The 24535-nt window shown below is 48.4% G+C and overlaps 1 protein-coding gene across 2 annotated transcripts in view; it reads left to right on the forward strand.

The window, feature by feature from the left end:
• Positions 1-2985: 2985 nt before the first annotated feature.
• gli2a (GLI family zinc finger 2a) overlaps positions 2986-24535 on the forward strand; it is a 63682-nt gene continuing 42132 nt past the window's right edge. Inside the window, exons 1-2 of one of the 2 annotated variants that reach the window (XM_076167814.1) lie at positions 2986-3506; positions 17079-17269. In XM_076167814.1, coding sequence (XP_076023929.1) covers positions 17104-17269 — 166 coding nt within the window. In that variant the 5' untranslated portion in view covers positions 2986-3506; positions 17079-17103. The remainder of the gene's footprint in view (positions 3507-17078; positions 17270-24535) is intronic. The other variant, XM_076167816.1, reaches the window with a different exon arrangement.

The following is a 24535-nucleotide window of genomic DNA, read 5'->3' on the forward strand; positions in this document are numbered from 1 at the left end:
CGCATCTTCCTCTGCATCCTCATCTTCATCGCAGCATTGACTGACCAATCAGGGAGGAGTCTGTCACCTGAATGACCGACAGGTCTAAAAAACACCAGAGTGGATTTGCCTTGATTGACGGCTCAGACTCTCCTACAGCAGATCAGTTTTACATTCATCTCAGATTATGCAGGAACATAAATTAAGCCGTTAGATTGACTCCACATGTCCCTGTGAACACCTGGATGAGTCACCTGACCCCTGGACCCTGACAGGATACAGATGCTGTCATAAAAGAAGGCAGGAGGTCAGGATGGGGGGTCATAATCTCAGCCGCTCTCCTCCTCACCCCTCTTCCTCTTCCTCTCCACACTTTTACCATCTGTACAATGCCGGTGCGTTCTTCTGTTCGGACCAGAAAGGACCAACCAGCTCATTAAAATTCCTGCCCGTAAGACCCGAGAAGCGGGAGAGAGAGAGAGAGGGAGAGGGAGAGGGAGGGCGAGCTGGCATTCACCCTCTTTTGAGGACATGTGCACGGGGAGCAACAGAGCGCCGCTCATGTGCACAGGCGTGTTTTCAGAGTGAGCACTCAGGCATGATGCAACCACAGAGAGAGACAATAGGTGGCAGCACCGCAAGCCCCAAACCCAACCAGGCCTGATAATCCCTGTGCGGCTCAGTCTCACTGTTTTGTGTCCCTCTCCGGTTTGTCTCGGGCCAAAGAGAAGACAAGAGAAGAGAAGAGAAGATGGGCGAGGACAAGCGGAGTTTAGGAGTTCCTCCCCGTGTTTGTATGTGGTTATACCTCCCACGTATATGAAACCAGAGCCGGTCAGGTTCATCAAGAGGCTCTGCCGTGTGGGTTATTGGTCTTACCGTGTGACTGACAGGTGACATGACCGTGGAGATCCAACACCATGTGACCCCGGGGATCCTACACCATGTGACCCTGGAGATGAAAGAAGACACTGAATGAATGAATGAATGAATGAATGAATAAGCACTCAGAAAGCCTGAACCCGGACCGAGGCCGAGCATCTCTCTACGTTGTCATAGCACCTGGATTTCTGTGTGTATCAGACTGTGTGACCTTGAAAACCTCTCTCTCACTATTAGTTTATGAGATATTAACAAAAATGGATAATCAACAAAGACGGAGCAGTTCTGGATGAAGCTCTGCATCTATTTCCTGTCAGAACATGCGTTTCTGACGAGCAGATCCAGATTGTGTTTTGGTTTGAGCGTTGGCTGTGCGGTTCTCAACATCTGCTGCCCTCTAGTGGCAGTAAAGTGTGAACACAGGACAAGCAGTCTGGATGGATGTCTAGGGCTTCAAAAAGTCAAAAAACTTCAAAACTATGATCCGATCCAGATAAAAAATGTTGATTGGCTCCCTCCTCTCCACAAATGACCTCTGGAGTTATCTCTCTAAAACACACAACCGCAACCGCAGTCACACACACAAACCGCATTCAAACAAGCAGACACTAGACCGGCTTCTTCCCCCGAGCCATGACATCATAAAGAGTTCATCCAGCAGCCATGTGGAAGTGTTTACTGTAAACATGCACTCTGCTTTACTGAGCACATCCACACAACCAGACGCTACACAACACAAACACAAACTCACCACAGGTTTGATGTTTCCGTATTTGTTTGTCTTTAAAATAGTTTTTCATTGCGAACATATTTTTTAGAGGAACTTTCTAGAATTGTTTTCATGTTATTCATTCATTTTATGTTACAAACTCTATAGATCAACATGTGCAGCTCAGCGGTGTCGTCCGGTCCACTGTAGCATTAGTTTCACGTCTTCTTCTTCAGTTTCTCTGCTTGTAAATCCCCTGAAAGGTGAAGCTGCTCAGTGACTTCACATCCCTGAGAGTTATAAAGTAAATGTTTGTGAGAATTCATATCCACAGGAACACACAGGGGCATTCTGGGTAAGAAACGCCATGACTCACGTACTGTAAACGCTGTGTGTCCACAACACATCAGCACCTCCTGCACTGTTTACACTCAGAACGAGGGAATAAAAGGTCTCACGATAGATGAAAAAGGTTGGAAAGCTCAAATTATGCAGATTGTTTGGCCTCTCTGCTTTTTAATCAACAAATGATGACGTTAAATACAGAGCCTGCATACCTTCACTATAACAAACGGGACTGTAGTTTGAAGGTTCGGCCTGCTGATGATGCTGATTATCCATCTGCCCACACCAAGAATCACACAGCTCCTACAGCCACACGGACACACTCACGCTCAGACTGAAGACTTTGGACTGAAAAAGCAAATACATGGATAAATAAACATCTTTAGATTTTATGGAACAATTCCTACCAGCATGAAGGCATCACGTGACATTTCTAGAGTTTTATTATATTTTTTTTATGTTTTTTGACTTTATTTATTATATTTTTCTCGGAATAAATCCAAAAATCAAGTCAGGTCAAAATTCAACTTTTTTTATTTACGCTTTCCAGAATTCAGAGATCTATAGAAATTTCACATTTTTCCAAAAAAAAAATTTCTGCATAAATTGATTATTTGCACAAAAAAGTACATACACAAAAAATAAAATCTCTTTCCACTCCAAAGGTCTGAGTCTGAGTGTGTGTGGACTGATTCGTTCTCACCTAACATTGTAATCAAATATATAAACAATCACAACAACAACAACAGCGCGTCATCACGGCCCGCGCGCCTCTTTCGCCCCAAAACTGCCGCTCGCTCGCATTCTAAAGTGCAAAGCCCGTGAAGAATCGAACAGTAAATGAAACTTTATCTCACACACACACACACACACACACACACACACACACACACACACACACACACACACACGAGTACAACTGCTGGATTGAGTTAGCCCGGCCCATCTGGTGCAGCAAATGGCCCAACTCACCAGGGAGCGAGAGATGAGATGTGTGTGAGGGGGGGGGGGGGGGGGGGGGGGGGAGAGAGAGGGAGAGAGAGAGAGAGAGAGAGAGAGAGAGAGAGAGAGAGCGAGGAGGGGGGCCGGATTGAAAACAGATCAGCAGCCTGAAGTCCTCAGCAGCGCCGCATGTCTGTGCAGCGCAAAGTCTCCGCACTTTCCAACTTTTACGCGCACGCAGAGAAAAGTGTGGTCAGACGCGCAGAGCCTCCGACGCGCCGCGGAGACAAACAGACAAACAAGAAGAGAAGAGAAGCGACAGGAACAAGATGGACTGTGGGGGGAAAGTTGGACGCTCCTGCTGTCCGTGTGCGGGACAGACGTGCTAACGCGGAGAGAACTTTGTTTTTACGTGAACTTGTACCGAAAAGTTCCGAAACATACACACGCGCGCGCCCACACACACCCGCCTGCGCACACACACACACATAACAACAACTCGGTTCATGGAGTTTCGCGTCAAGTTCGGAGCGGCTCGTTCGGTCACGTCGGTGTCAGATCGGTTTTAGTTTTCGGGACCCGAGACCCAAACAGACTGAAAGTTTGACCCGGACCAGAGTGAGACAGGAGCTGCAGGAGAGCGGAGGAGGTAAGACCCTGCTGCCTGTGTGTGTGTGTGTGTGTGTGTGTGTTCACTGTTCAGACTTTAGGCTGGTTTCAGAGCTCTTCCTCCCTCTCTTCCTCTCCCTCTCTCTCTCTCCGCTGTCGGGGCTTCGCTTCACATCTCATTTGCACTTTGAACTTATCTGACATTGGAATCCAAAAAATTCTGTCCTGCAACTCGATCCATCCGTGAGGAGATGCGATCGGAGCTCGGCGCCAATCCGCTCAGAGCGCAGACACACACACACACACACACACACACACGGGTTTTAATCTGAGCTCAAGGTGCTGTGACTCTCATTCTCAACTCTCTCCATGTTCATCTGGAGGAGAGCGCACATCCACAGCCCCTTCACTGCTGTGTTTAAACTCAGATTAGCTTGGTTTGTTGTGATACCTGCAGATTGAAACTCTCTCTCTTGAACCTTCTAATCTCCTCCGGGCTGCAGAGCAAAGAGCCACAGCCCAGCAGCTCTGTGCTCTGTGTGCTTATTGTTGAAAGATTCAAAGTTTACTGTTTGCTCTCCAGCCCGAGCAGTCAACAAACACTTGACGCCTTTGTGGCCCTCAGGCTGCTATATTTGCTCCCCCCCCCCTCTTCTTCTATCTGCTAATGATCTCCAAACTCATGTGTGGACTTATGAGCCCCACTTTTGGTTGTGTGTTCTGGCCCACATATGAAGGGGAAAGACACTGTTTGGGTTTCCTCAGGGGGCCACTCTCCCCCACATTACTCCTGTTTCTAAACCAACCAGTCGCCTCCTTCTTCTTGTTTTGTTTCTTTTGCACAAGGTGAGGAAGAATCAAACCACAAACCCCCAAGAAAACAAACTTCACTACAAAACTTAGCGACGTCTCAAGTAAGAGAGTAAAAAGTTGCAAATAACTGGAGGCCTTTTCACACTCAGAGCCGTGTGTGTGTGTGTGTGTGTGTGTGTGTGTGTGTGTGTGTGTGTGTGTGTGCATGTGTGTTTTTCCGCTTCGCATGATGACAGCCCCCCGGTTGGAGTTGGGCTCATTTGCATGAGAAGAAAAGCAAAAAGAAAAAAGAGAAAAGTTTTAGTGCATTTGGCCATTGTGAGGAATGAAGAGTTCCAACAGTTCGGGCCTACGGAGAGTGAAAGGAGCAAAGAATGGATGAGCCCATTCAGCTTATTCAGCCTCAGTCTGGGGGCTCTGCTCCTCTGTGGCGTTCAGGGACCCACAGTGGCCGTGTCACTTTCATCTCCACGGCCCGCCGCTGTTTTCACACGTCGCTCCTCCGCTCAGGCCCCACACTTTATTGATCCGGCTCCTTTTTTCCTCCTCGCTTTTCTGGAAGTCCGCAGAAAATTTAATGAACCAAATACTGGAAAAGGAGTGACTGGGATGTGTGTGTGTGTGTGTTGGAGGGTATATACTGAGGAGGAGGAGGAGGAGGAGGAGAAGGTCCGAGGGGGGGTATAGCTTCTTTCTTTCTTTTTTTTTGAAAGCAAATACCGATGAAGTCTAGCGTACAGGGACAGAGAGCAGGAGAAGGAGGGAATGAGGAGTGAAGTCTGAGTGACTCTGAGGAGGAGGAGGCGGAGAAGCCCCCTCCCCCCGCTGCACTACCACCACCCACTCCTGCTGAGTAAACTGAAAAGTAGAAAAAAGAAGCAGTAGAAGAAGAAGAAGAAGAAGAAGAGGAGGAAGAAGAAGAATGCCTTTAACCCGTCTCACTGCGGGTCTCGTTTCAATGAGTGCAAAAACGCCAAACTGTACCAATAAAGCCATTCAGCCGCCACGACAGCAGAGCGGGATCATGGGGGGAGGGGGAGGGGGGGCTGCTGAGGCCTCGGTGGGTCGGCTGAAAATTTGTGGAATTTAGTGGCTCGCTACATAAATGTCGAGTTAAAAACTGCATTTTTATCAAAGGGATTCCAGTTTCCAGGTTTAGTTTTGGGGTTTGTTCTGGTGCTCTCAGTCTGCTTCATACTTCCACTTAAGTCGCCCGTTAATTACTATGACAAGATTGAGTTACAGCCACAGGAAGTGAGTGGATTCTCTCGAGCTGCGATCAAAATGAGAAAGACAAATTCATTTCTTGTCCTTTTGTCATTTATTTATTTATTTATTTATTTATTTATTTTACTTTCAATCTCAGGGCTGCAAAAAATATTCTAAGTGTAATTTATATTTATAATGACTTAATCCACAGAATTGCACATATTAAGATGTTTGTATTTGTATTTCCTGGGTGTTTCATGCTTCGTCTCAAAGTGTCCATCAGTCTGGATCATCACTTTGGAGAAACTGCAGCTGGAACAGTGACTTGATTCTTTTCTATTAATCCATCAGTCGCTTACTGAGTGGACATTTTTAGCCTCAGTGGGAGTGTGTGTGTGTGTGTGTGTGTGTGAGTGTGAGTGTGAGGCCTGGAGGCCACAGAGGGGCGTCGCACCGTCGGCCGAGACTCCCTCACGTCTCGCTATGAATTGATGAGACTTTAATGGCTGTTGAGGGAGCTGTAAGGGGCTGCGAGGCGCTGAGTGAAAACGCCGCCATCTTTCACAGCGAGTCTGCACTTCAGACGGGAGGGAAAAGTGGAGGAGAGAGACGAGGGGGGGAGGCGGGGGGTTCATCTGTAGGGTGCTTCATTCAGGCCCGTCTCTTTCGCTTTCTGGCTCGGGGACGGCACGGGACAATCCCCGCTTGTTTTACTGGCTGTTGTTTCAAACCCCTCCAGGCATCCGGTTCATTTTCCCCTCAAGTGTGTGAGGTTAAAGAGGATCACATCATATCCGGGTTGCACAGGGAGGCGGGGGGTGTGAGCATAGTTTGTCCCCCTCCTCATCAAGCCCCCCCCCCCCTTAACATTGGAGCAGCGACGAGTGGGCACTCGACAAACCGAGGTCACGCCGGATTGCTCCTCGTCTTAACTATTGCCAACTAAAGAAAATGTCCAAACCGTCTGTCCCTCTGTTACAACGCGTGTTCCTGGGAAACAGAGCGGCGGCTGGCTGGCGGCTGGTGCGTGTTTAACAAGCCGTGTTAAGAGCCGAACGGTAAAATAACTGGCAAGCTCATTACAGGGAGATTGACCTCATCCATCATCAGAAGGCGCTTCGCTTTGTGCAGAGAAGAGCAATTACAGAGGAAACAGTTTTTCACAGGCAGGTTCTACATCTGCCCGAGTCGTGCAGCAGGGCCTGGCCAGTGTCTCCCCTCGCCATCGCCCGGCGCTCCCATCGCCCGTTGCCCGCCCCTCTGTGCTCCAGTCCCGCAGGCCAAAGATAATGAAGCCGATTTGGGGCCTGATTCCTCCGTGGCAGAGTTCCAATAGTTCTACCTGCAGTGTGAATGTTTGCTCAGAATGTTTCTTCCTCCTCCCTGCTGAGGCCTGGAGCAGCTGTGGCTGTTTAAGATACTAAATATTGGCGAGTATACAAAGTTGTACGTTTTTCCGGTAATTTCCACTCAGGCTAGGTGAGTGACGTTGTTTTTTGTAAGGTGTTCACTTCATCTTTGAACATTTCCACAATACGAAAAGTTACATAAAGACACTGATGAGCTTGTTTAGGCAGAAATGATCTTCTTTTTGGATTTTTGGTTGCAGTAGACTGGTGTTCTCTGTGTTGGTGCGTTGGTGTTTCTCGAGAGATTCTGTGTAATTTCCCAGTTTTGAGAGTTTAGACTGGAATGGAATTTGTTAGGGTGTGTGTGTGTGTGTGTGGGGGGCGCTGTTTTAAAAGGAACCAAACACTGATTTATTGTTTTTTGTGTGTGTGAGGTTGACTAATGTAGCGGTGTGATCTGGGCCTTAGACGTCCTCCACATCATTATATGTGTTTAGGTTCACTTAGCGCCTAGCTTACAGGCGTGAAGAGCCAAATGAAACAGATCGTCCGCTGTATACAGTGAACTCGCCTGATGTACGATGTGTCGTCACCGGTAGGAACAAAGATCGATCCCTCACACGCTGGCTGAACCCTTCACACACACACACACACACACACTCCCAGACTCACTCTCTCTCTCACACACACACACATACTGACTCATCGGAAACCCTTCTCTCCCAAAAGCATTTCAGCAGTAACATCATCATTGTCTATCGGCTTACAAAGGAACAATGGTGGTGGTAGCTCTGGGGTCTTCTGGGGAAACCCGGCCCAGGTCACGGGGGGTCGCTGCATTTGTGGGAGGGGGGAGGGGCGGTGGAGGAGACTGATTTCATTATCTCAACACAAGATAAACTCTCTGGGTCTAGTTTGGAGACTCAGAGCCCAATGAAAGTGTGAGGATCAGCTTTCTTTGAAATTGAATTGAATCTGCCGCTCACGTGTCACAACGTGTTCCGTCACGTGTGTTCAGCCAACCTCATCAACCAGATCACATATGCTTTACAATAATTATTTGAGATTTTTAGGCCAGTTTCTGTGGGGTTTTGTTTGATTGATGGTCAGACAGTTATCAATGAGAAGGTGTCAGTTTGGGCTCTGGTCAGTTCTAATAGACGTTAGTTCGGAACTACTTCACACCTGTCCACAGTAGAGAGGACCTGCTTCTCTCAGCATGTTTGTCATCTGTGTTCTCACTTTGCTTCGAGTACTGTGAATAAAAGAAAAAGGAAAAGGTTAAACCGATCTGTTGCAGAGGTTTTCATTGTTACAATGTTAGTTTTGTCGTCTTGTTTCAGTTTTTCTGGCACTGCTAGTTCACCGTTCGCAAGTATCGCTGTTTACACGCACTAACCTATACTGCCATAAGGCAATGAATTGGCTTTTGCAAACTTCATGTCTACACCTTTCTGCGTATATTCCTTAACATGTAAATGTACTAAGTGATCGTCATCATCTGTCGTTTGTAAACACAAACTTGGTTTCGCTTCGACAGCCCAGAGTTCTCACAGCAGTTCCCGAAAAGGTTCCCGTCTTTTTTTCCTCATCCGTCCTGCGGTTAATGAACTCTTGTCAGGCCGGTGTAAGAGGATGACGAGCTTTTAGCGCCACAAGGGATTTGGCTGCGAGAAGCGGGATCGTGATCTCCCACCACTGTATCATTATCACTTCCTCGACACACACCGAAGGCTTTTCTACCCGAGCATGAGCTGTTCAGACGCGGGCTGACAGACAATGCCGTATTGTCTGCCGTGTTTGCCGCGGGCCCTAATCTGATGCAGAGGCAGATATTGGGGTCTACGCAGAGGCCACTGGTAACATACAGCCAGAGAGGAGACGGGGGCGGCGTTTGTGATCCTAACCCTCGGGTTTTGCGCCGGGGAGGGGCGAGCGGGAGCGGTTTGTAAGTTATGATTTACGCCGAGCGCTCTCGTCGCTACAGAGTCGACAGAGCCTCAAGGGCAGGGCGGCTGGGCTCCTCTTCTTACGTCTCCATATGATGGAAGATATTAGATTCCAAATGGCTCTGACTCCGTGCCAGGCCACAGTCTCCTCTCAGATAGAAGCCGGAGACAAGCCAGGGAGAGAAAGTCGGAGCTTGGATACCGAGACATGTGGTTGTCTTTAGCGACCGGCTCTGCAGTCTTCCACTCCTCCGTCGCGGCTCGTCTGTTGCCGCCATCATCATCATCATCATCTCTCCCTTTCCCTCCCTCTCTCTCTCTTTTAACCCTCGCTGGCTCTGGCCCAACATGAGGTTTGCTTGTGTTTTGTAATCAGCTCATTAGGGGGAGAACTGAGACTCGCAGGGTCGCCTTTCACACGCGACAGATCATCAACAGGTGGTCGCAGCGTAGCGAGCAAAGCGAAGGCGACGTAAGTGCTTAGCCAAGCGTGACAGCGTTCATCTCTGCTGACGCAACACAAGGAGTAATATACACATTATCACCAGTTTCAGGAATATATATCACGGGAATGCAGACTGGACTGATATCACTACAGTTCAGCAAGACGTCCGTGGCATTCAGGGACCGTGGGGAAAGTGCTGCCACGTATACATGTACTGTATATATAAAATCTTCATAAGTTTGCTACTTTTCTCTTGTCTTGTCTTTTGGACTTTCTTTGGACCGTCCCACCAACACACTACGAGAAAATAATCTCGATATGTGTGTTGCCAAATCTCAATCAGAGCAGTTTGTGTTGTGAGTTAATGGATTCATTACTGACAGACAGTGTAAGTAATGAGAGCCTAATGATCGGCTTTATCACCGCTACTTCTCACCCTGTAATGTGCTTTGACAGCTGCTGTTGGCATATGAACCCGCCCCTGCCCCCCACACACACACACACACATACTTCGACACCCTCAACCCCCACTCAACAACAAGGGGTGTCCCCTTCCTGTCACCAAAAGCCCGAGATCTGACTCGGGGAGAGGAGCAGCTGGCACCAGCGAGCCCCCGAAACGCTGGTGCACAGACGGACCCAATGTGACCCGTCAGAAGCACTTCTTCCTCCACGCCGCAACAATGTGGAAGCCGCACCGCAGTGAAACCCGAGCGCAGCGGATGCCAACTTTGATTTGGCCAAATCTTTATTCACTGCGTCCGCGGTGGTTCTGCACACAAATACACACACACACAGAGGGACACACACACAGAAACGCACACATACACACAAAGGCAGTTTTGCTTAAGTAGCTGCTGAGGTTATTGACAGCTGAAGCAGTTGAGAGTGAGTGCTAACAACACATTTAGGACCAACGACCCCAGCAAATGCTTCAGAGAGGAAGCCGACTCCACTCAGCAGTGAGCCGGGTGGCACCGATGACAGCTGAATCTCACACACACACACACCTCGGACCTCAGTAAAGGCGTTATCACATCTTACTTACTTACTTACACTACTTTGTGAATAGATTGTATGTGTAACGATCGGCACGTTTACATGGATTCTAACTAATCAAGACATGAATCCGGTCCAACATTTACGTCTTATTCAGATTTAAGTTGATTGATTTTCATGTACAGTAAGTACAACAAATGAATTCCATCCGTCTTGCCTTAATCACAGTTACGGTCCGTTTGTGAGCTTCAATCCTGCCTGTTCGCTTTACTTTTCTCTCTAAACCTAAAGGCAAAGGGCCAAGCGCCTGATGCTCCTCCCTGCCTGGGGTTCTAATATGTAGGCCATAAGTTCCACATCTGTTTTCTGTTCGTCGAGGGAGACAAAGAGATCAAGCACAGGATATTGCCTCTACTAGCAGGAAAGGTCAGGTTCAGGGGTGGGTTAGAACTCATCCACAGGGTCTCGTCCCCGCCGCTTTGGACGTCTTTCGGATCAGTCGTTAGATGCTCGGCATTCTGTGTCTTCTGGATGGTCGGGTTACAGCGAGGGAGGGATTTGAACCCTCACGCCAAGGGAGCAGAGAGTCAAAGTTTTATAACGATCAACAAAGGAAGAATACGGCGATTTATGACGATTTAAGTGAATTTTCAGGCCATTTTGTTTTAGGATTCTGGAGATATGTGGAGATCTCTTACAGGTCTGCAGGCCTTTGAACGGACCCTGATGGATTCAAGTTGACATTTCTTCAACAGCTTCACATTTAGTTCACGTTATGAGGCGTTGAGAGACACTTTACGAGGGGAAGGTGAATATATTTGAACTAAACTCAAAACTTCATGTGATGCAGCTTTAAGAGGCTTTTCCACTTGCTCCATGGATCCATAAAGGTCCATCCAATAAGCTGAGTGAACACCAGATCTCCAGAATGCTTCGTACTAGTCTTGAACGAGGAGGTGAAGGTGCGAGTTGGAGTCATTCCAGTCCTGTTGATGCTTCAAAGCTATAAATCAAAGTTTCCATAAAGTTTTTGTGAGTTGTTGAGATGAAACTCTGCCCCTATAGGAGGCTTGAGTCCTGACAGACTTTTTTTGAGTATTATGGCAACACCCTCCTCCCTGCTTGAGTGACCTGAATCGACGCATGAGTGACAGGCTGCACTGGTGTTGTTTCAGCCTCTGAATCAGACTAATGACTAATGTGTTGCTGTCAGGCTTCTCACGGTCGACTCGGCGACCTCTCGGGCCTTCACTTCAAAGCCTCGCGGGGAGATGCCTTCTCAAAAGACGAGCAACTCACCCGTGGAGAATGTGGCCTGTCCGAGTCTAAACTTGTCCCATCCCAGAGGTCTCTGTACCTTGACACCTCCACAAAAACATTCACCTTCTGAAGTTTATTGCTGCAAAGAGACTTGTTTTTAATGGAAATGTTGCATTCTAAAGGTTTGCAGTATTTGAGACTGTGTTGAGCTTGTTAGGGTTAAGGTTAGTCAGTTAACTGTAGGCTTTAACAAGTCACTGTGTTAAGCTTTGTGTCCTCCTAATAATGCAGAGATCAGTAAGCCCAAAGATCTTGATAATGGGAGGATGAGCTGATGAGAAACAGAAATAAAAGTGTTACATTGGTGTTTTGGAATGAAGCCGTTCAGACTTTCAGAATCTTTACCAGCCAGAGCTATAAATGTCCCGTGTTGTCCTAGGAAGGAAGGATCTGCTAAGTGAAAAAGAGCCTTCGCAGGGAGTAAAGGCTTGGCCAGTTAAATTAGAGGTTCCTCGAGAAAGACGGCCTCCGTGTGGTGGAGAAAGTCCGGCCAAGGCGGTTTTCGTCCAGCCCGCGAGGGGAAAAACAGCTGTGTTTTCTCTGAATTACACTCGGAGCTCTCTGGATCCGGATATAGTGTAGGTAGGATTTGGGGCTGACGTTAAATAACTGCGGTAATTCACAACGAGAGAAGGAGAGTTCCTGTTCAGTCCGTCCTGTGTTTAGATCTGAGGTGAAAGAGGAGGTTGCCGGACGATGAGTCGGGCGATTCGAGCTCAACAATCTGATATTCCAGCTGCAGGACTGTGATCAAAACACAAAAATATGCAAACCTAAACCCTGCTTTGAGTTTTGTTAACCTGCATGAGCACCAACTTTGAAATCTGAGTATGAAGGCCTGCAAGTGCCATAGGGGCAGGAGGAGCTCACCTGTCCGCTGCTCCCATGTTTGCCAGCTGGCGAGGTCGTCGTTGTGTGTGCTTGCGCGTGTGAGCGCTGCCAGGAAAGCAGAGCGTACCAGCATGAGGTTCGGCCTGACTGAAAGATAGGAAGGAAGAAAGTAAGGAGAGCAAAGCCTGGAAATCTTCAAAATGAGAGGTCCTCTTTTGATGTGTGTTTGCATTCCTTTCAGTGTTGGTGAAAGGGGAGCTGTTGAACGGTAGTGGAGGAGAGGAACACTTGAAACTGAACGAGCCGCTAAGAAAAACACACGCCGGGTCTCGTAACAAAAGACAGAAAGAGAGAGAGAGGTGGAAGAGAAGAGAAAGGGAAGGAAGAGTCAGAGGAGAAGAGAGGGAGAGAAGGCAGAGTTTAGTAGTTTTTCCTCAATAGATCAAGCAGCTAGTTATGGTGGACATGTACGGTACGGCCGCATACATGTCTGAGCTCATGAGCACCTGGGCTGAGACGTTTCATGGAAACACTGTGTGGTGACATCATTGAAGCTCAGTCTGAACTGTGCGATGTACTTCACAGGAGTTGGTAGTATGAGGTAGATGACTTTCGGCTATCCGTAGACTAAAGCTAACAGTGATAGAAGGGTGGTGATGTTCCTTTTCTACATGTTGATGACGGGTAGACCGGCATGTCCGAGCAGATTGTGATTGTGAGCAGATGACGGAATTTGCCCCCGTGACCCCACAGACGAGTACGATATTGACTACAGCGCCCCATCTGGCACATGTACAGGGTAAATGTATACGTATTGTTGTACATAGGATAAAAGTTCTTTGGTTTATGATCTTGTGCCAAATCTGTCAGTTTGGCAGGAGTAAACAAACTCTCTCTGGCTGAAGATGAACATTTTCTGTCTGTGAGAGCGGAGACAGGCGGGACAGGGAGACAACGTGACAGTGACTTATCCCGTCTCCCTGGGCCTCCTCGTGGCCTCGCTGGTTAAGTGGCCCGTGTGGGTGATCCATCACAGGAAATCAAGACGTGCAGCCGCCGCAGCATAGCTCTCCGCTCCGTCGATGTTTGCCACCTGCTTTTCCGCTTACACTCGCTCCCTTCGGCACCGATGAATCATTAAATAGGGAACACGGAGAACCTTTTCGTCTCAGCTTTGACTAATCAACCCCCTGCTTCAAAACAAGGACATCCTTCCTGTGAATCCACGTTCTCAGCGATCCAGGCCAGTTTAGCGGCTGTTTGGCAGGGAGCAAGACGAACAAAGAGCGCTGCTGTGATACTTTCTTTAAAAGTAGCATCACAGTCAAATGAACTAAACCAATGGTTGGTAACGGTTCATTGACAGTAGTTATCCACAGGACTCAGCACTGGCATTCATTCCTGGCAAACCCTGGTTGCTGGTGGAGGCAGAATCACTTCCTGTAATGGGTCATTATTAACCAGATGGTTATAGGATTATAGGCAATAGGATGACAAGAAAGCACTCAGAGAGCACAAACCTCCACCGAGGCTCCACATGACGACGGTGTTTGTACCCTGTAGGCACTTGGCCATACCTGGATCAATGTCACTCCGGTCTGAAAATGCCTTTCTGACCACCAGATCCAGGTCTTGGTGAGAAGAGGCCTTATTAACTCACAACACTTAATTTAAGCACTTCATATTTGTGCCTCATTAGCAAACAAATCAAACACCATCAGCGTGTGTGAAGCTTCATTCACTGATACTCACTGAATGTTACACAATGTTTGCACGTTGTCACACAGAGCACAAGTCAACAAATGAGACATTTCCCACAACTACATAAGCAAAACAAAGCTCAAATTAAATTTTAATATTTTCAAAAAAGTTATCTTCAGCAAGAGGCTCTTGTTCTACATCTCTGACTGATTACATGTTTTAAAATCTTATAGAATGTTAAGTATTTAAGAAAGTTCTACAGATGTAAGATGTTTTTAGATGCTAGTTAAAGAAGCTGCAAAATGCTAAATCATCCCTTCTTGGGTTGATTGGCGATGGTGTGTGTGTGTGTTGTGTGTGTGTGTTTTGGTTGTAATCCTGTCCTGCACTCCAAAAGTCTCCTGCCTGTTCACATGGCACAAGAGGGGTGGGGGTTTGGGAAGGGGGGCTTATCCTGTTCGTGCCGGAACGAGCTGCCCAGCCAACCAGAAGATGAGAAAAGAAGTGCACCCTTGTAGTTTGTTCTCCTTTGGCTCCTGCCATCTGTCCACTTGGTTCCTGACACCTGTACCAGCCCGTCAGAGCCGGGCCTCCCTGTCATCGGGGGCAACGCGGGTCTGGCCTGTAGGGAGACGCGGGGGCGGGGGGGGGGGGGGGGGGGGGGGCTAATGTAACAGCGCCACAGACTTAAGAAAAGCTGTGGGTGTGTGTGGGGCGGATCAGGGTGAAGTCGGGGCCATTGCTAAGAAATAAACAGTTAGCAGTTCTGTTTAGGTTGTGCTAAGACTTTATTTGTATAGCACTTTACAAAACCAGAGAGTACAAAGTGCTTCACAGTCAATACACTCAAGGGTTAAAGATACAACAAGACACAAAGTACACACAGTACACACACTTACACAGTTTGTAAGATTCTGAACTACCGCTTTAAGATGGAGACCAGTCAGAGATGATCGAGTGCCTCGTCCTGTCACACCTTATAGATGAGGACAGAGACCTTGAACTCATAAGAACCAAGAGTTTCTCAGTGAATCCCACCAATTATCTGATTTTTTTTGGTACAAAGCCTCTTGAGCCAAACTATTGGCAAATAGCATTCAGATAGCTGGCACGCTGTAAAGGCAGCGTCCATTAAAGTTGTGCCAGATGTCCATGGGACGGTGATGTTATGTGGAGCGAATGCTGATGCCGTGAGCTCCGGTGTGATTGAGCGCTTACATAGGCACGTCTAATGTGGACCGTGGGGTTTACGACCCAAAACACCGCTGTGTTCTGGCCAACTGCAAATAAGATAAAGCTCAATGAAAGAGGAACGTTAAATTCTATCACTAAGGTGATGTCAGAGTGACGGCGTTCTCCAGGAGGAGATGGGCTGCTGGCGAGCTCGAGGAGCTTTTGGCAGCAGAAAAAAAGAAGCAGATGCAGCCTAAACCTGTTAGTCGCCCACCTCTAATCGGCTTACATTGGCTGGGTGACAGGCGACTGGCACCTCTGAAGAGTCTCAGACATGGCCGCTGGTACACACACCTCACAATAAAGGATGACATGTTGGATATCCACATGAAACCAAAACAGCGCTTCACACTTTCAGCTCGCCACAAACAGATCACTGAACAATTAAGCTTCCCTCTCCGTGACAGTTTCATTCTCCACACTTCTCACCAGGCTGCTCTGCCTTTATATGTTCTCACGTTAAAGAGCGCCTCATCTCCATTCACTGTTCCTATAACCAAAAATCACATTTATGCTTCCTGGCACCGGGGGAACTCATTCCAGGATTGTTGTTTCAGGGTTTTGTTTGTGTTCTTTGGGCACAATTCAAGTCATAAACAGGTTAGTTTTATGAGAGTTTAGCCTCTTTAGAGTGCTCACTTATGTCTTTGGTGCGTGTAAGAGTTTAATACATCCCGTCGCTGCCAACAGGTGTGTGGAGAGGCGCTGAGCTCTTTGGTTTTGGTTTGGGCGCTATTACTGAGGAGCTGTTGTGAATTTATGACCGTTACATGTGAGGGAGAGATGTTTTTCAAGCACCTGCCAGATATGAAATCACCCACTCAGCCTGATTTCACTACGTGACTCAGGTTTTGCCTCAATGTTTTGCCTGAAAAGGTGTAGTAAAGCACGCGCACGCTTCCTCACCAGCGTCTGAGAGCAGGTGAGGGGCAGCCGCGAGGCCGAGCCGGCGGGAGGCTGTGGAAACGTCTCCCCGCCGGCTCTCTGTTTGTTCTCGGCCGAGGATGATCTTGTAGGTCCCACCAAGTCAAACAAGTGGCGCGTTGCCAAGCCGGCCGGCCATTCACACAGACGTGAGGAGGTATTGACACAGCGCGCGCGGCTCAAACCTCGGCGCTAAGGGCCACTCACGTTTACAATTGGAACAGAGGGCGCAGTGTGAACTCATTACATCAAACTGAGAAACCGATGTGTGCTCAGAGCCTGACCCCACATTACTTACACTGACAGAATCAACACACATGTACACAGACGTACACAGGAAACACACACTGTGATACAACTCAGTGTGGAAGCCAAGCATCTCTGAGCTCAGAGGGGATTTATATCCTAGAAAATCAAACTTGTCTTACAAATGTGATGGCTTGATTATATTTAGCTTTCACCAGTAAGATGATGTCATGCGTAAGACTCTTGTAGTCTCATCGTACTGCAGCTTGGCGAGATACAAGGACTGAGTCTGTGTCCGAGCTGTGAGGCCTGAACGTTTGGGAACAATCACATCACTGTTTCAAACTTCCAGTTAGTTTATCAAATTAAAGGCGTAATAGATGAAATCCTTTGTGCCGAGGACGTTTTTGTAGGCAGGTGGCGCTGTTCTGCCTGTTCAGCTGCGGTGGCCTCATGGTTTCTTTTTTCATTTTCTTCTTCTCTAGAGCCTACAGACACATTCATTTACACAGAAATTAAAAATTGTTAAAACATTTGTTTCGTTTGTTTATGTTTTTTGTTTAACGTTTGTTTGTCTCCCGCTTTTTCTCCAGGTCGCCTCACAACCCAAACAGCAGCATGGAGACTTCGGCCCCCACAGCCACCGAGAAGAAGGAGTGTAAGGGCTCCGGCCTGGATGGAAGCGTCTTCTCTGAGCTCCCAAAGAAGCCGTCACCCACCACACTGACTAGAGGTACGGACGCTTACAGAGCTACTCAACCGACGTTTTCATATGCTACCTACGGTATGTGCTAGTAAATGACAATTTTGTGGGAATTTCCAAACGTTCCGGCCTTTCAAACGTCTGTAGATGAGCTACTCTTGTATCCTGGTGCTCCTCATGATTAGCCTCGCACTCAAACGCGGCGGCTCGTCACATCAGTGGCTGGGTGGCACATGAAAAGGGTTTGGATCCAGAGATGTGGGCTGTGTGATGTCAGAGAATGGGTGATGAAGAAAACGCTATAATGAGACGGAAAGACCTTCTTCTCACCTCCCAAGTGTAAATGTCATGAATTACTAAAAGGGGTTCTGGCGTAGCATAGCGGTGGACGACGCGGCGCATCAGAGGCGCTGCTGAGATACAGGCCGGGGAGGAGGGAGGCACCTTTGAAATGCTAACAAGATGGCGCGCGACACTGTGGCATTAGCGGGCGCTTCCGCCTAATGATGGGCCCGGTGGCCTGCCGCGAGGACAGCCGCGAGCGCTAATTGTTTAGGGAAGTGGGGTGAGAAACTGGGACGTCTCGCTGTGCCCTCGCTGGCACCTCCACAAAGAGGACAGAAGTAAAAACAGAAGAAGAAGAAAACATCGCCACAACATGAATTATTCACTCAGTTACAGAATTAGGGCCATTGTGTGTCACAAGGAGAGGGTTTGTTGATTTTTCATAACCTCACGCTCAAACTAAAGTAGTGGGCGACTGTGAGGGGGTCACTACTGTAGTGGGTGTGTGAGATACACTCCATGAATTTGTCATCATTAAAAGATGAGCGCTCGTGCTTTCATTAGCGAGCGTGTGATGAAAACGCGGCGTAACGAGGTTGGAGGACCTCGCTCCAGCCTCTGAGGTACCAGTGTCATCAATTAGTAACGTGGACCGTCAAAGCCTCGCTGGTGGACACCGACGGCCCTGAGGGCAGCGGCCCTGGCAACAACTGAAGGGCTGCGAGATGTCTTTAAAGTAAATAAGTAGTTTCTCACCGTTTGATGGAGGCGCTGGTGGCCTGCCATCGCAACGCTGAGCCGCTGTTACAGACGAGAGGAAACAGAGGAAGTAGGACGTTAGTGTGTCATTAGAAAGTTTCACCGCTCTGCTTTTGTTTCAGTTTGGTTTGTTTATCCGTTTGATTTCACTGCTCGGTTGTTTGAATAAGCAGAAGAAGAATATGGAACAAATGTGAATAAATGAACTTACTCAGTGAATTGTCACATATTGGCTCATTTAAATTCCCTCTTATCCCGATTAAAGCCTCAGATACACATGTGTACACTACACACACTGTAACCTCAGTGATGGAATCCAGCGTGTCAGCTCCTGTCTCTAGTGTCTCATGGAGAAATGCTTTAGAACTGAACTGCAAAGGTGAATCTAAACGTCTTTGCGTATGGTTCAATGCTCGGCCTGTGATTGGGCCGTCACACATGTCTCTCCCTCGATGACACATAATCTAAACAATCTGTTGTTGAGACTTCCTGTCACGAGGTGCGTTCAAACCGGAAAGGAAATTGGAGAAACGGAAGAGACGGAGCAGATAGAGGAGCGTCTCACTGATATATGATCATCTGGACTCCTGTTCTTTCTGGGCCTGTAGTTTGTGGTTTAGGCACTGCGTTCACCGGCAGGGTCCATAAGCAAGCGCAGGGGTCAGGGTTTAAAGAATGGAAGCACAGCTCAGGTTCTCTCTGATAGGAATCAGAGGATCCTTGTTAATGGTTTTAAACGGGCGCCCGCACTTTGCGTGACATCCTGCATCTGTCTCACAGCCAGCCAGGGCGTGCTTCCACAGGCTCGCCCCCCCGCTGCTCCGACCCCCGCCCCTCTCGCAACCTGACTCCTCCAGCGATGCCTCCTCCCCCCTCCCCATCCCTCTGTCCGCGAGATTTACGAGCCCGCGTCGGCTTGTACTTTTACCATGTCAGAGTAACATGTGTTCAGATTAGGTACCCGCTTCCAGGACAGTAAAACATCTCGCCGTTTCAAAGGAATACCTGTGATGGATGCCCCCACCCCCCCCTCACTCCCTCCTTCACACGCTCAGACGCTCTCTTGACTAATCCTCCGTGCTGTACGCGCTTTCAAACACAGATCTGCCAGCCAGTGATTACGCTCCCAGTAAGTTTTGCAGAGGAGTATCTTTCCCATCATCACTCACCTGTGGGTTGACCGTACTAGGCCAGCAGAGCGGAGGAGCAATCTGATCCCCCCCCCCCCCCCTTCTCTCTCTCTCTCTCTCTCTCTCTCTCTCTCTCTCTCTCTTTCTCTTTCTTGAAACCGTTCGTCTTCCTGGGGATGTGGCTGCAGCGTGTGGCAGGGATTGATGTTCCCCTGCATAAAGAAACACATCGTCCATAGATAATCATCTGAAGCTTTGATGTATCGAAGCACAACCTCACTCATTTTCACAGAATTTGTTGTCGCAAAACTGAAATACAGTCTGGCAAGAAGCGGGATCTTTCCTGTATGAGAAGTTATCAGCCATACGTCTGAGCAGCAGCCGGGTCCGGGGTGTTTCGGTGCTTTAGATGGATGAATTGGGGTCGGGCAGTGTAATTAGTCTGGGTACGTGCGGCGAGCGAGCGAGCGAGCGTGTGTGCGATAAGGAGGCCTTGTTAATCACAGCAGAGGTGCAGGTAGAGTAACAGCCTGAAGGAGTGCAGACCAGGTCTCCACCAGGGTGCCACAGGGCCTCTCTCTCTCTCTCTCTCTCTCTGAGTGGGGGTCACGGCCCCCCGGCTCTGGCATAGAAAAATGTCCCGTAGAAAAATAGAGCCTCCGCCCCCTCGGCCGTCCACAAGTCGACTCCAAAGGAACGTTCACTAATCTTCCTGAGAAAAGAGATTTCTGCCTTTCTTTCTGTGCGGCTAAATGAGGCTCTTACTCTGGACCCGGGTGAGAGGTGGGGGTGAGGGGAGGGTCAATGGACAAGGTTATGCAGGGCTGACCGCATTCACGCCAGACCCCCCCCCTCCCCCGTGCCCCCTTTCAGGTTTAACTCTTTGGCCCTTCGCTTTAGTTCAAAGAATGAAAGAATCAGTCTGCTGACGGCTCAAGTATTCGACTCTACGGGAACTCCTGGGTCTAAGGGTTCGGTGGAGTTCGGCTCGGTCTCAGTGTTGCGTCAGCTTCTATTTGCGGCAGTAGATCTGGTTCCCTGGCAGCGCGTAGAGAAACACCTCCCCTGGCTCTTAAAGCCACCAAACATGTCATGGGTTTCACTTTGAACAGCACATATTCATGTCCCCCGCGTCGAGGAAGGATCAGCTCGATCCAGTGTCATCCATTTTGCAAGAGCGTATCAATAAAGCTTTTCCTGATACCTGAGAAGACTTGCAAGCAACAAACTTACAGGAAGGCCTATTGACTAAAGCCCAATGTTGTTTATTTTCCTGTCAGGGCCCATAGCCACACACTATCAGGAACCCACTGCTGCCCTCCAAGAGCGTCTTAGCAGAGAGACCGATATCGTTTCTGTACCGGAATGTCTTTCAATTTATGGCCATCTGTTCGCAAACTTATAGCTCGTCCCCGTCACGTCCCGAGTCATTTTACAGCTCTGGTGTACGGGTTTGTGCCTGATATGTCCGTTCTGGACACAGCAGCAGATTTAATCAATTTAAGATCTCTTTCATGGTTTTAAGTTGACAGAAAGTTGATTAAATTGATCTTAAGATCTCTCATTAATCAGCTGAAGTTGTTTTTTGTTATTTCTGCTTTCATCACCGTGTTCAGGTTACTTCACCAAACAGACTGTAGGATCCCTCTAATGATTAAAGGAAACATTGTAACCCACAGAGATTATGGGACTGGAAAACAACTTACTTAAGGATTTTAAACATCCTGTTAATTCCGTCTCTATAGATGCACTCAGAGTATTTTAATGTAAAAGAAGCGAGCGATCTCTGTGTTTTTACTTTTGTCCCGGACCTCCGTGATCCGTCTCCTCATTTGTTTTAAATCTCTCCCATTCTGTATGGAAACACACACACACACACACTGAGAGGCAGAGTGTGTGTGAGAGAGAGAGAGGGAGAGAGAGAGAGAGAGAGAGAGAGAGAGAGAGAGAGAGAGAGAGGTAGAGAGAGGTCAGGAATGGCTAACTGGCTCAGATGGCTGCTTACATTAATTCATGTGGCTTTTATAAACAGTTAAGTTGATGGCTTTCCAAGGTAGAGCCTCCACTCCCTCCTAGTCCCCCCCCCCTTTCTCTCTCTCCCTCCTCCCTACCTTCCTCTCCCCCTCCCTTACTCCCTTATCTCTCACTTAAGGGACTGGCCTGGCCAAGACAGGATTTACAGATTAGATACGGTAAGTGAAAGCAGAGGGAGAAGGAGACATCTTGTTTCTGGGGTGTGTTTGTTTTTAGACCTTGCTGATTGCTGCGTTGTTTCTGCTCCTTGAATAGTTGCGAGCGTTTGCTGTCCTTTATCCTTTCCCATTAAAGTGCGTCTTCATCACCGGAGCTCTGGCCTACATACTGAGCGAGATGCACCAGGAGGCACTTCGGCTCTCCAACCACCATTGGTACCAATTGGTCACAAGGGTTTTGTGACTCAGTATATGAAATATTACTCTTTTCCCCTTTTTACATTTTCTTTAAAACAGAATTCTAAATCACTTTCTTGATGTCTGGATTATTATTTTCCACATTTTTTACTTGAAATGAGCGAGCAAAGAAACCCCAAGTCGCGTCCAAACCGCAGAGTTCAGAGGAATACTTCAAGACATGAAAGCTTCGCCGAGTCTCATCTCTCTCGCTTTAAAACACACGCACTAAAAAAGGAAAATCTCAAGACAAATGTTTATTTTACCGGATACTTAGAGGCGAGAATACAGTTACAAAGACAAGAACTAAGCAGCCAAAGCTCGTGTTGTGTTTTCCGAGCCTTTACGTAGTCGGAGCCTATTTTGCCGCGTCTGATGTGGTAACCAAACATAAATCAGGCTGTAATGAGAGGAAGACATCTCTGGTACTGGCTGTGTCTCTCTGGACGGCTCGGCCTCGCCTTCAAAGCCCCCGTGTAGGTTAAAAAAGGCAAAGGAGAGAGAGAGAGGGGCGGAAGAGAGAGAGAGAGAGAGAGAGAGAGAGAAGGGGGTAAGGAACAGTTCGCTTTGGTCAAACGTGTGCGTGTATAAATCTGGTTGTACTCCAGAGGCGTCTGCACACACACGGGGCCCAAAGACAACATTTTACATTCCTCGCCGTTTACAAGCGCTGGGAGAGGAGGCGGAGGCAATATAAGGATACTTTAGGGGATTAGTCAACACCCCGTCAGCCAGCTCCCTGCTCTCCCTCCCAGAGTCGCTCCCTGCTCCCCGGCTCCGTCCGCTCCTTCTTCTTTTCTCTGCCTTCATCCCCTCTTTAATAGAAACCCTTTCCCAGCATGCCGAGTGTAATCCATGCCCCTGCACTTCCTGGCTGTTTTGTTCAGGCTGATGGGAATCTCTCTCCCCCTGCTCCGAGGTGTCTCCCCCCTCAGGCAACTGCTTTTCACTCGCTTCCGCATCTAAAAAAAAAAAAACCCAAAAAAAGCAACCGGTTATTAAAGAAGTTGTTGAAAATCCGGGTCCTGCGCCGCAAACACGCTCCAGTCTCTCTCAACCGGCGTAACCCTAGGCGACCCATCCAGCTCCAGCCAGCAGCCTGCCAGTCGCGGCTACTTTCATCTGCTAATGTAGCCCCGACACTCACAGTTCAAGTCAACCAAAATAAACGTCCGAGGAGTTTAGACCTGGTAAAACAAAAATGTGTGCTTGCTGTAAACACGGGCGGGAGGTGCTTAAGTAAACAGGCCTGGCGGTTCCTATGGCTGAGTTGGTCTACAGTGGGACAGTTTGCGGTCAGGCTCTTCCGGTGTCACGCTCGCCTCCCACCCCCCCCTGCCACCCCGCCCGCCCCGCAGACACAGCTGTGGTCCGCCTTGCTCGAAATGCCGCTGGAGGGAAAGAATCAATCATAGCAGCGCCGCACGGAGCGAGGAAGGCCACTCACCCGTGATGAGAAGTGCATGTCTGGAGTTACTCAGGCGTCTGGCGAGAAACTGAACGGGCCAATATACACCTCCAAGTCTTTGCATCAACATATATCTCTGCAGGGAGAACGAGGAGCAGGAGGAAAAAATGTTCCAGATCCAAACTCTGACGGGACGGGAGTGACTCGTTAGGGAGACCCCCCCCCGCCCTTTTCCCCCCAGCCACCCCCGAAGGGTAAAACAGCTTCGTTCCTGTCCCGACTTCCCTGGTAAAGACGAGTAAGCCGGAGGACAATAGGCCAGATTAGACTGAACGCCGGGTGTGATTGTGTTGTCGCAGAGGAGGAAATTGATTTTTGCCACCGGTAGAATTCCTCCCCAGGGGGAAAACGCTGCTTCTTGTAATTACAGATCTACGGTTTCACTGCCGCCGCCGCCGCCGCCTCCTGCTCTGCCCGTACAGCAGATTCAAGCAGAGTTGGCCTCGCTACCCCGCAGCCGGCGGGCGAAATCTGGAGGGAGCGAAAAGAAACGTAGAGTAAGAAGTCGGCGGTCAGGATCGACGCCCCTGCACAGTCAGCAGCTCGGCTTACAGCGCAGACCAGGAATTTTATAAACATTTATGAAAAATAAACGCTTAGAATATTATTTTCTTGCGGCCACAAAAGGGCGACGCTCACTCTGGGCGACATGTGAGTCACCGCCAACCGGCGACCTGCTAAATAAGCAGATGAGGTCGCCCGAGTAAATGCAGTGGACTCTAGGATAACAAGCAGAAACGCCACAATTCACTGGATTTTGGAAAGTTTGGCTTTTGTAGGATCTCAGAGAACAACTGTTGGATTTGTTGGCAGAACGCTCCGTGGAGGATTTGGTGCGAGTTTTGTTCTCTTCAAGTTTTTTCAGGCGACATTTAAGTCCGAGCGATCTCAACCTCAAAGTATAATTATTGTCAAAGCCGAGGTCTTAACGTAGCTTCAGCTGAATCAGGAATGCGGTGTATGTATCCTGCTGGGAATCCTCTCACTGCTGGGAGCTTATTCCCAAATTATGATTATCTCGGTTTGGAGCGAGTCTTCATTTTTCCGGAGCCACGTCACTTTTCCTGGAGGAACATAAGGAAGACTGTTATCAGGAGTCTGAAAGAGACTTCAACTCTGATGAATAGAGTAGATGAGGATTTTGGAATAGTTGTGATTGGGAGAGATTTTCTGCCATCCATTTAAAAGCAGATTTGGAATTCCATCATAAGACCATTCCGTCATAAGCGGGTTGGGATCAGAGGATGGAGCCGTGTACGTCTGGCCGGGTGTGATG

This window comes from Genypterus blacodes, unplaced genomic scaffold, assembly GCF_046128005.1.
Source record: "Genypterus blacodes isolate CSIRO-AG114 ecotype Tasmania unplaced genomic scaffold, CSIRO-AGI_Gbla_v1 ptg000176l_1, whole genome shotgun sequence".
Classification (NCBI taxonomy): Eukaryota; Metazoa; Chordata; class Actinopteri; order Ophidiiformes; family Ophidiidae; genus Genypterus; species Genypterus blacodes.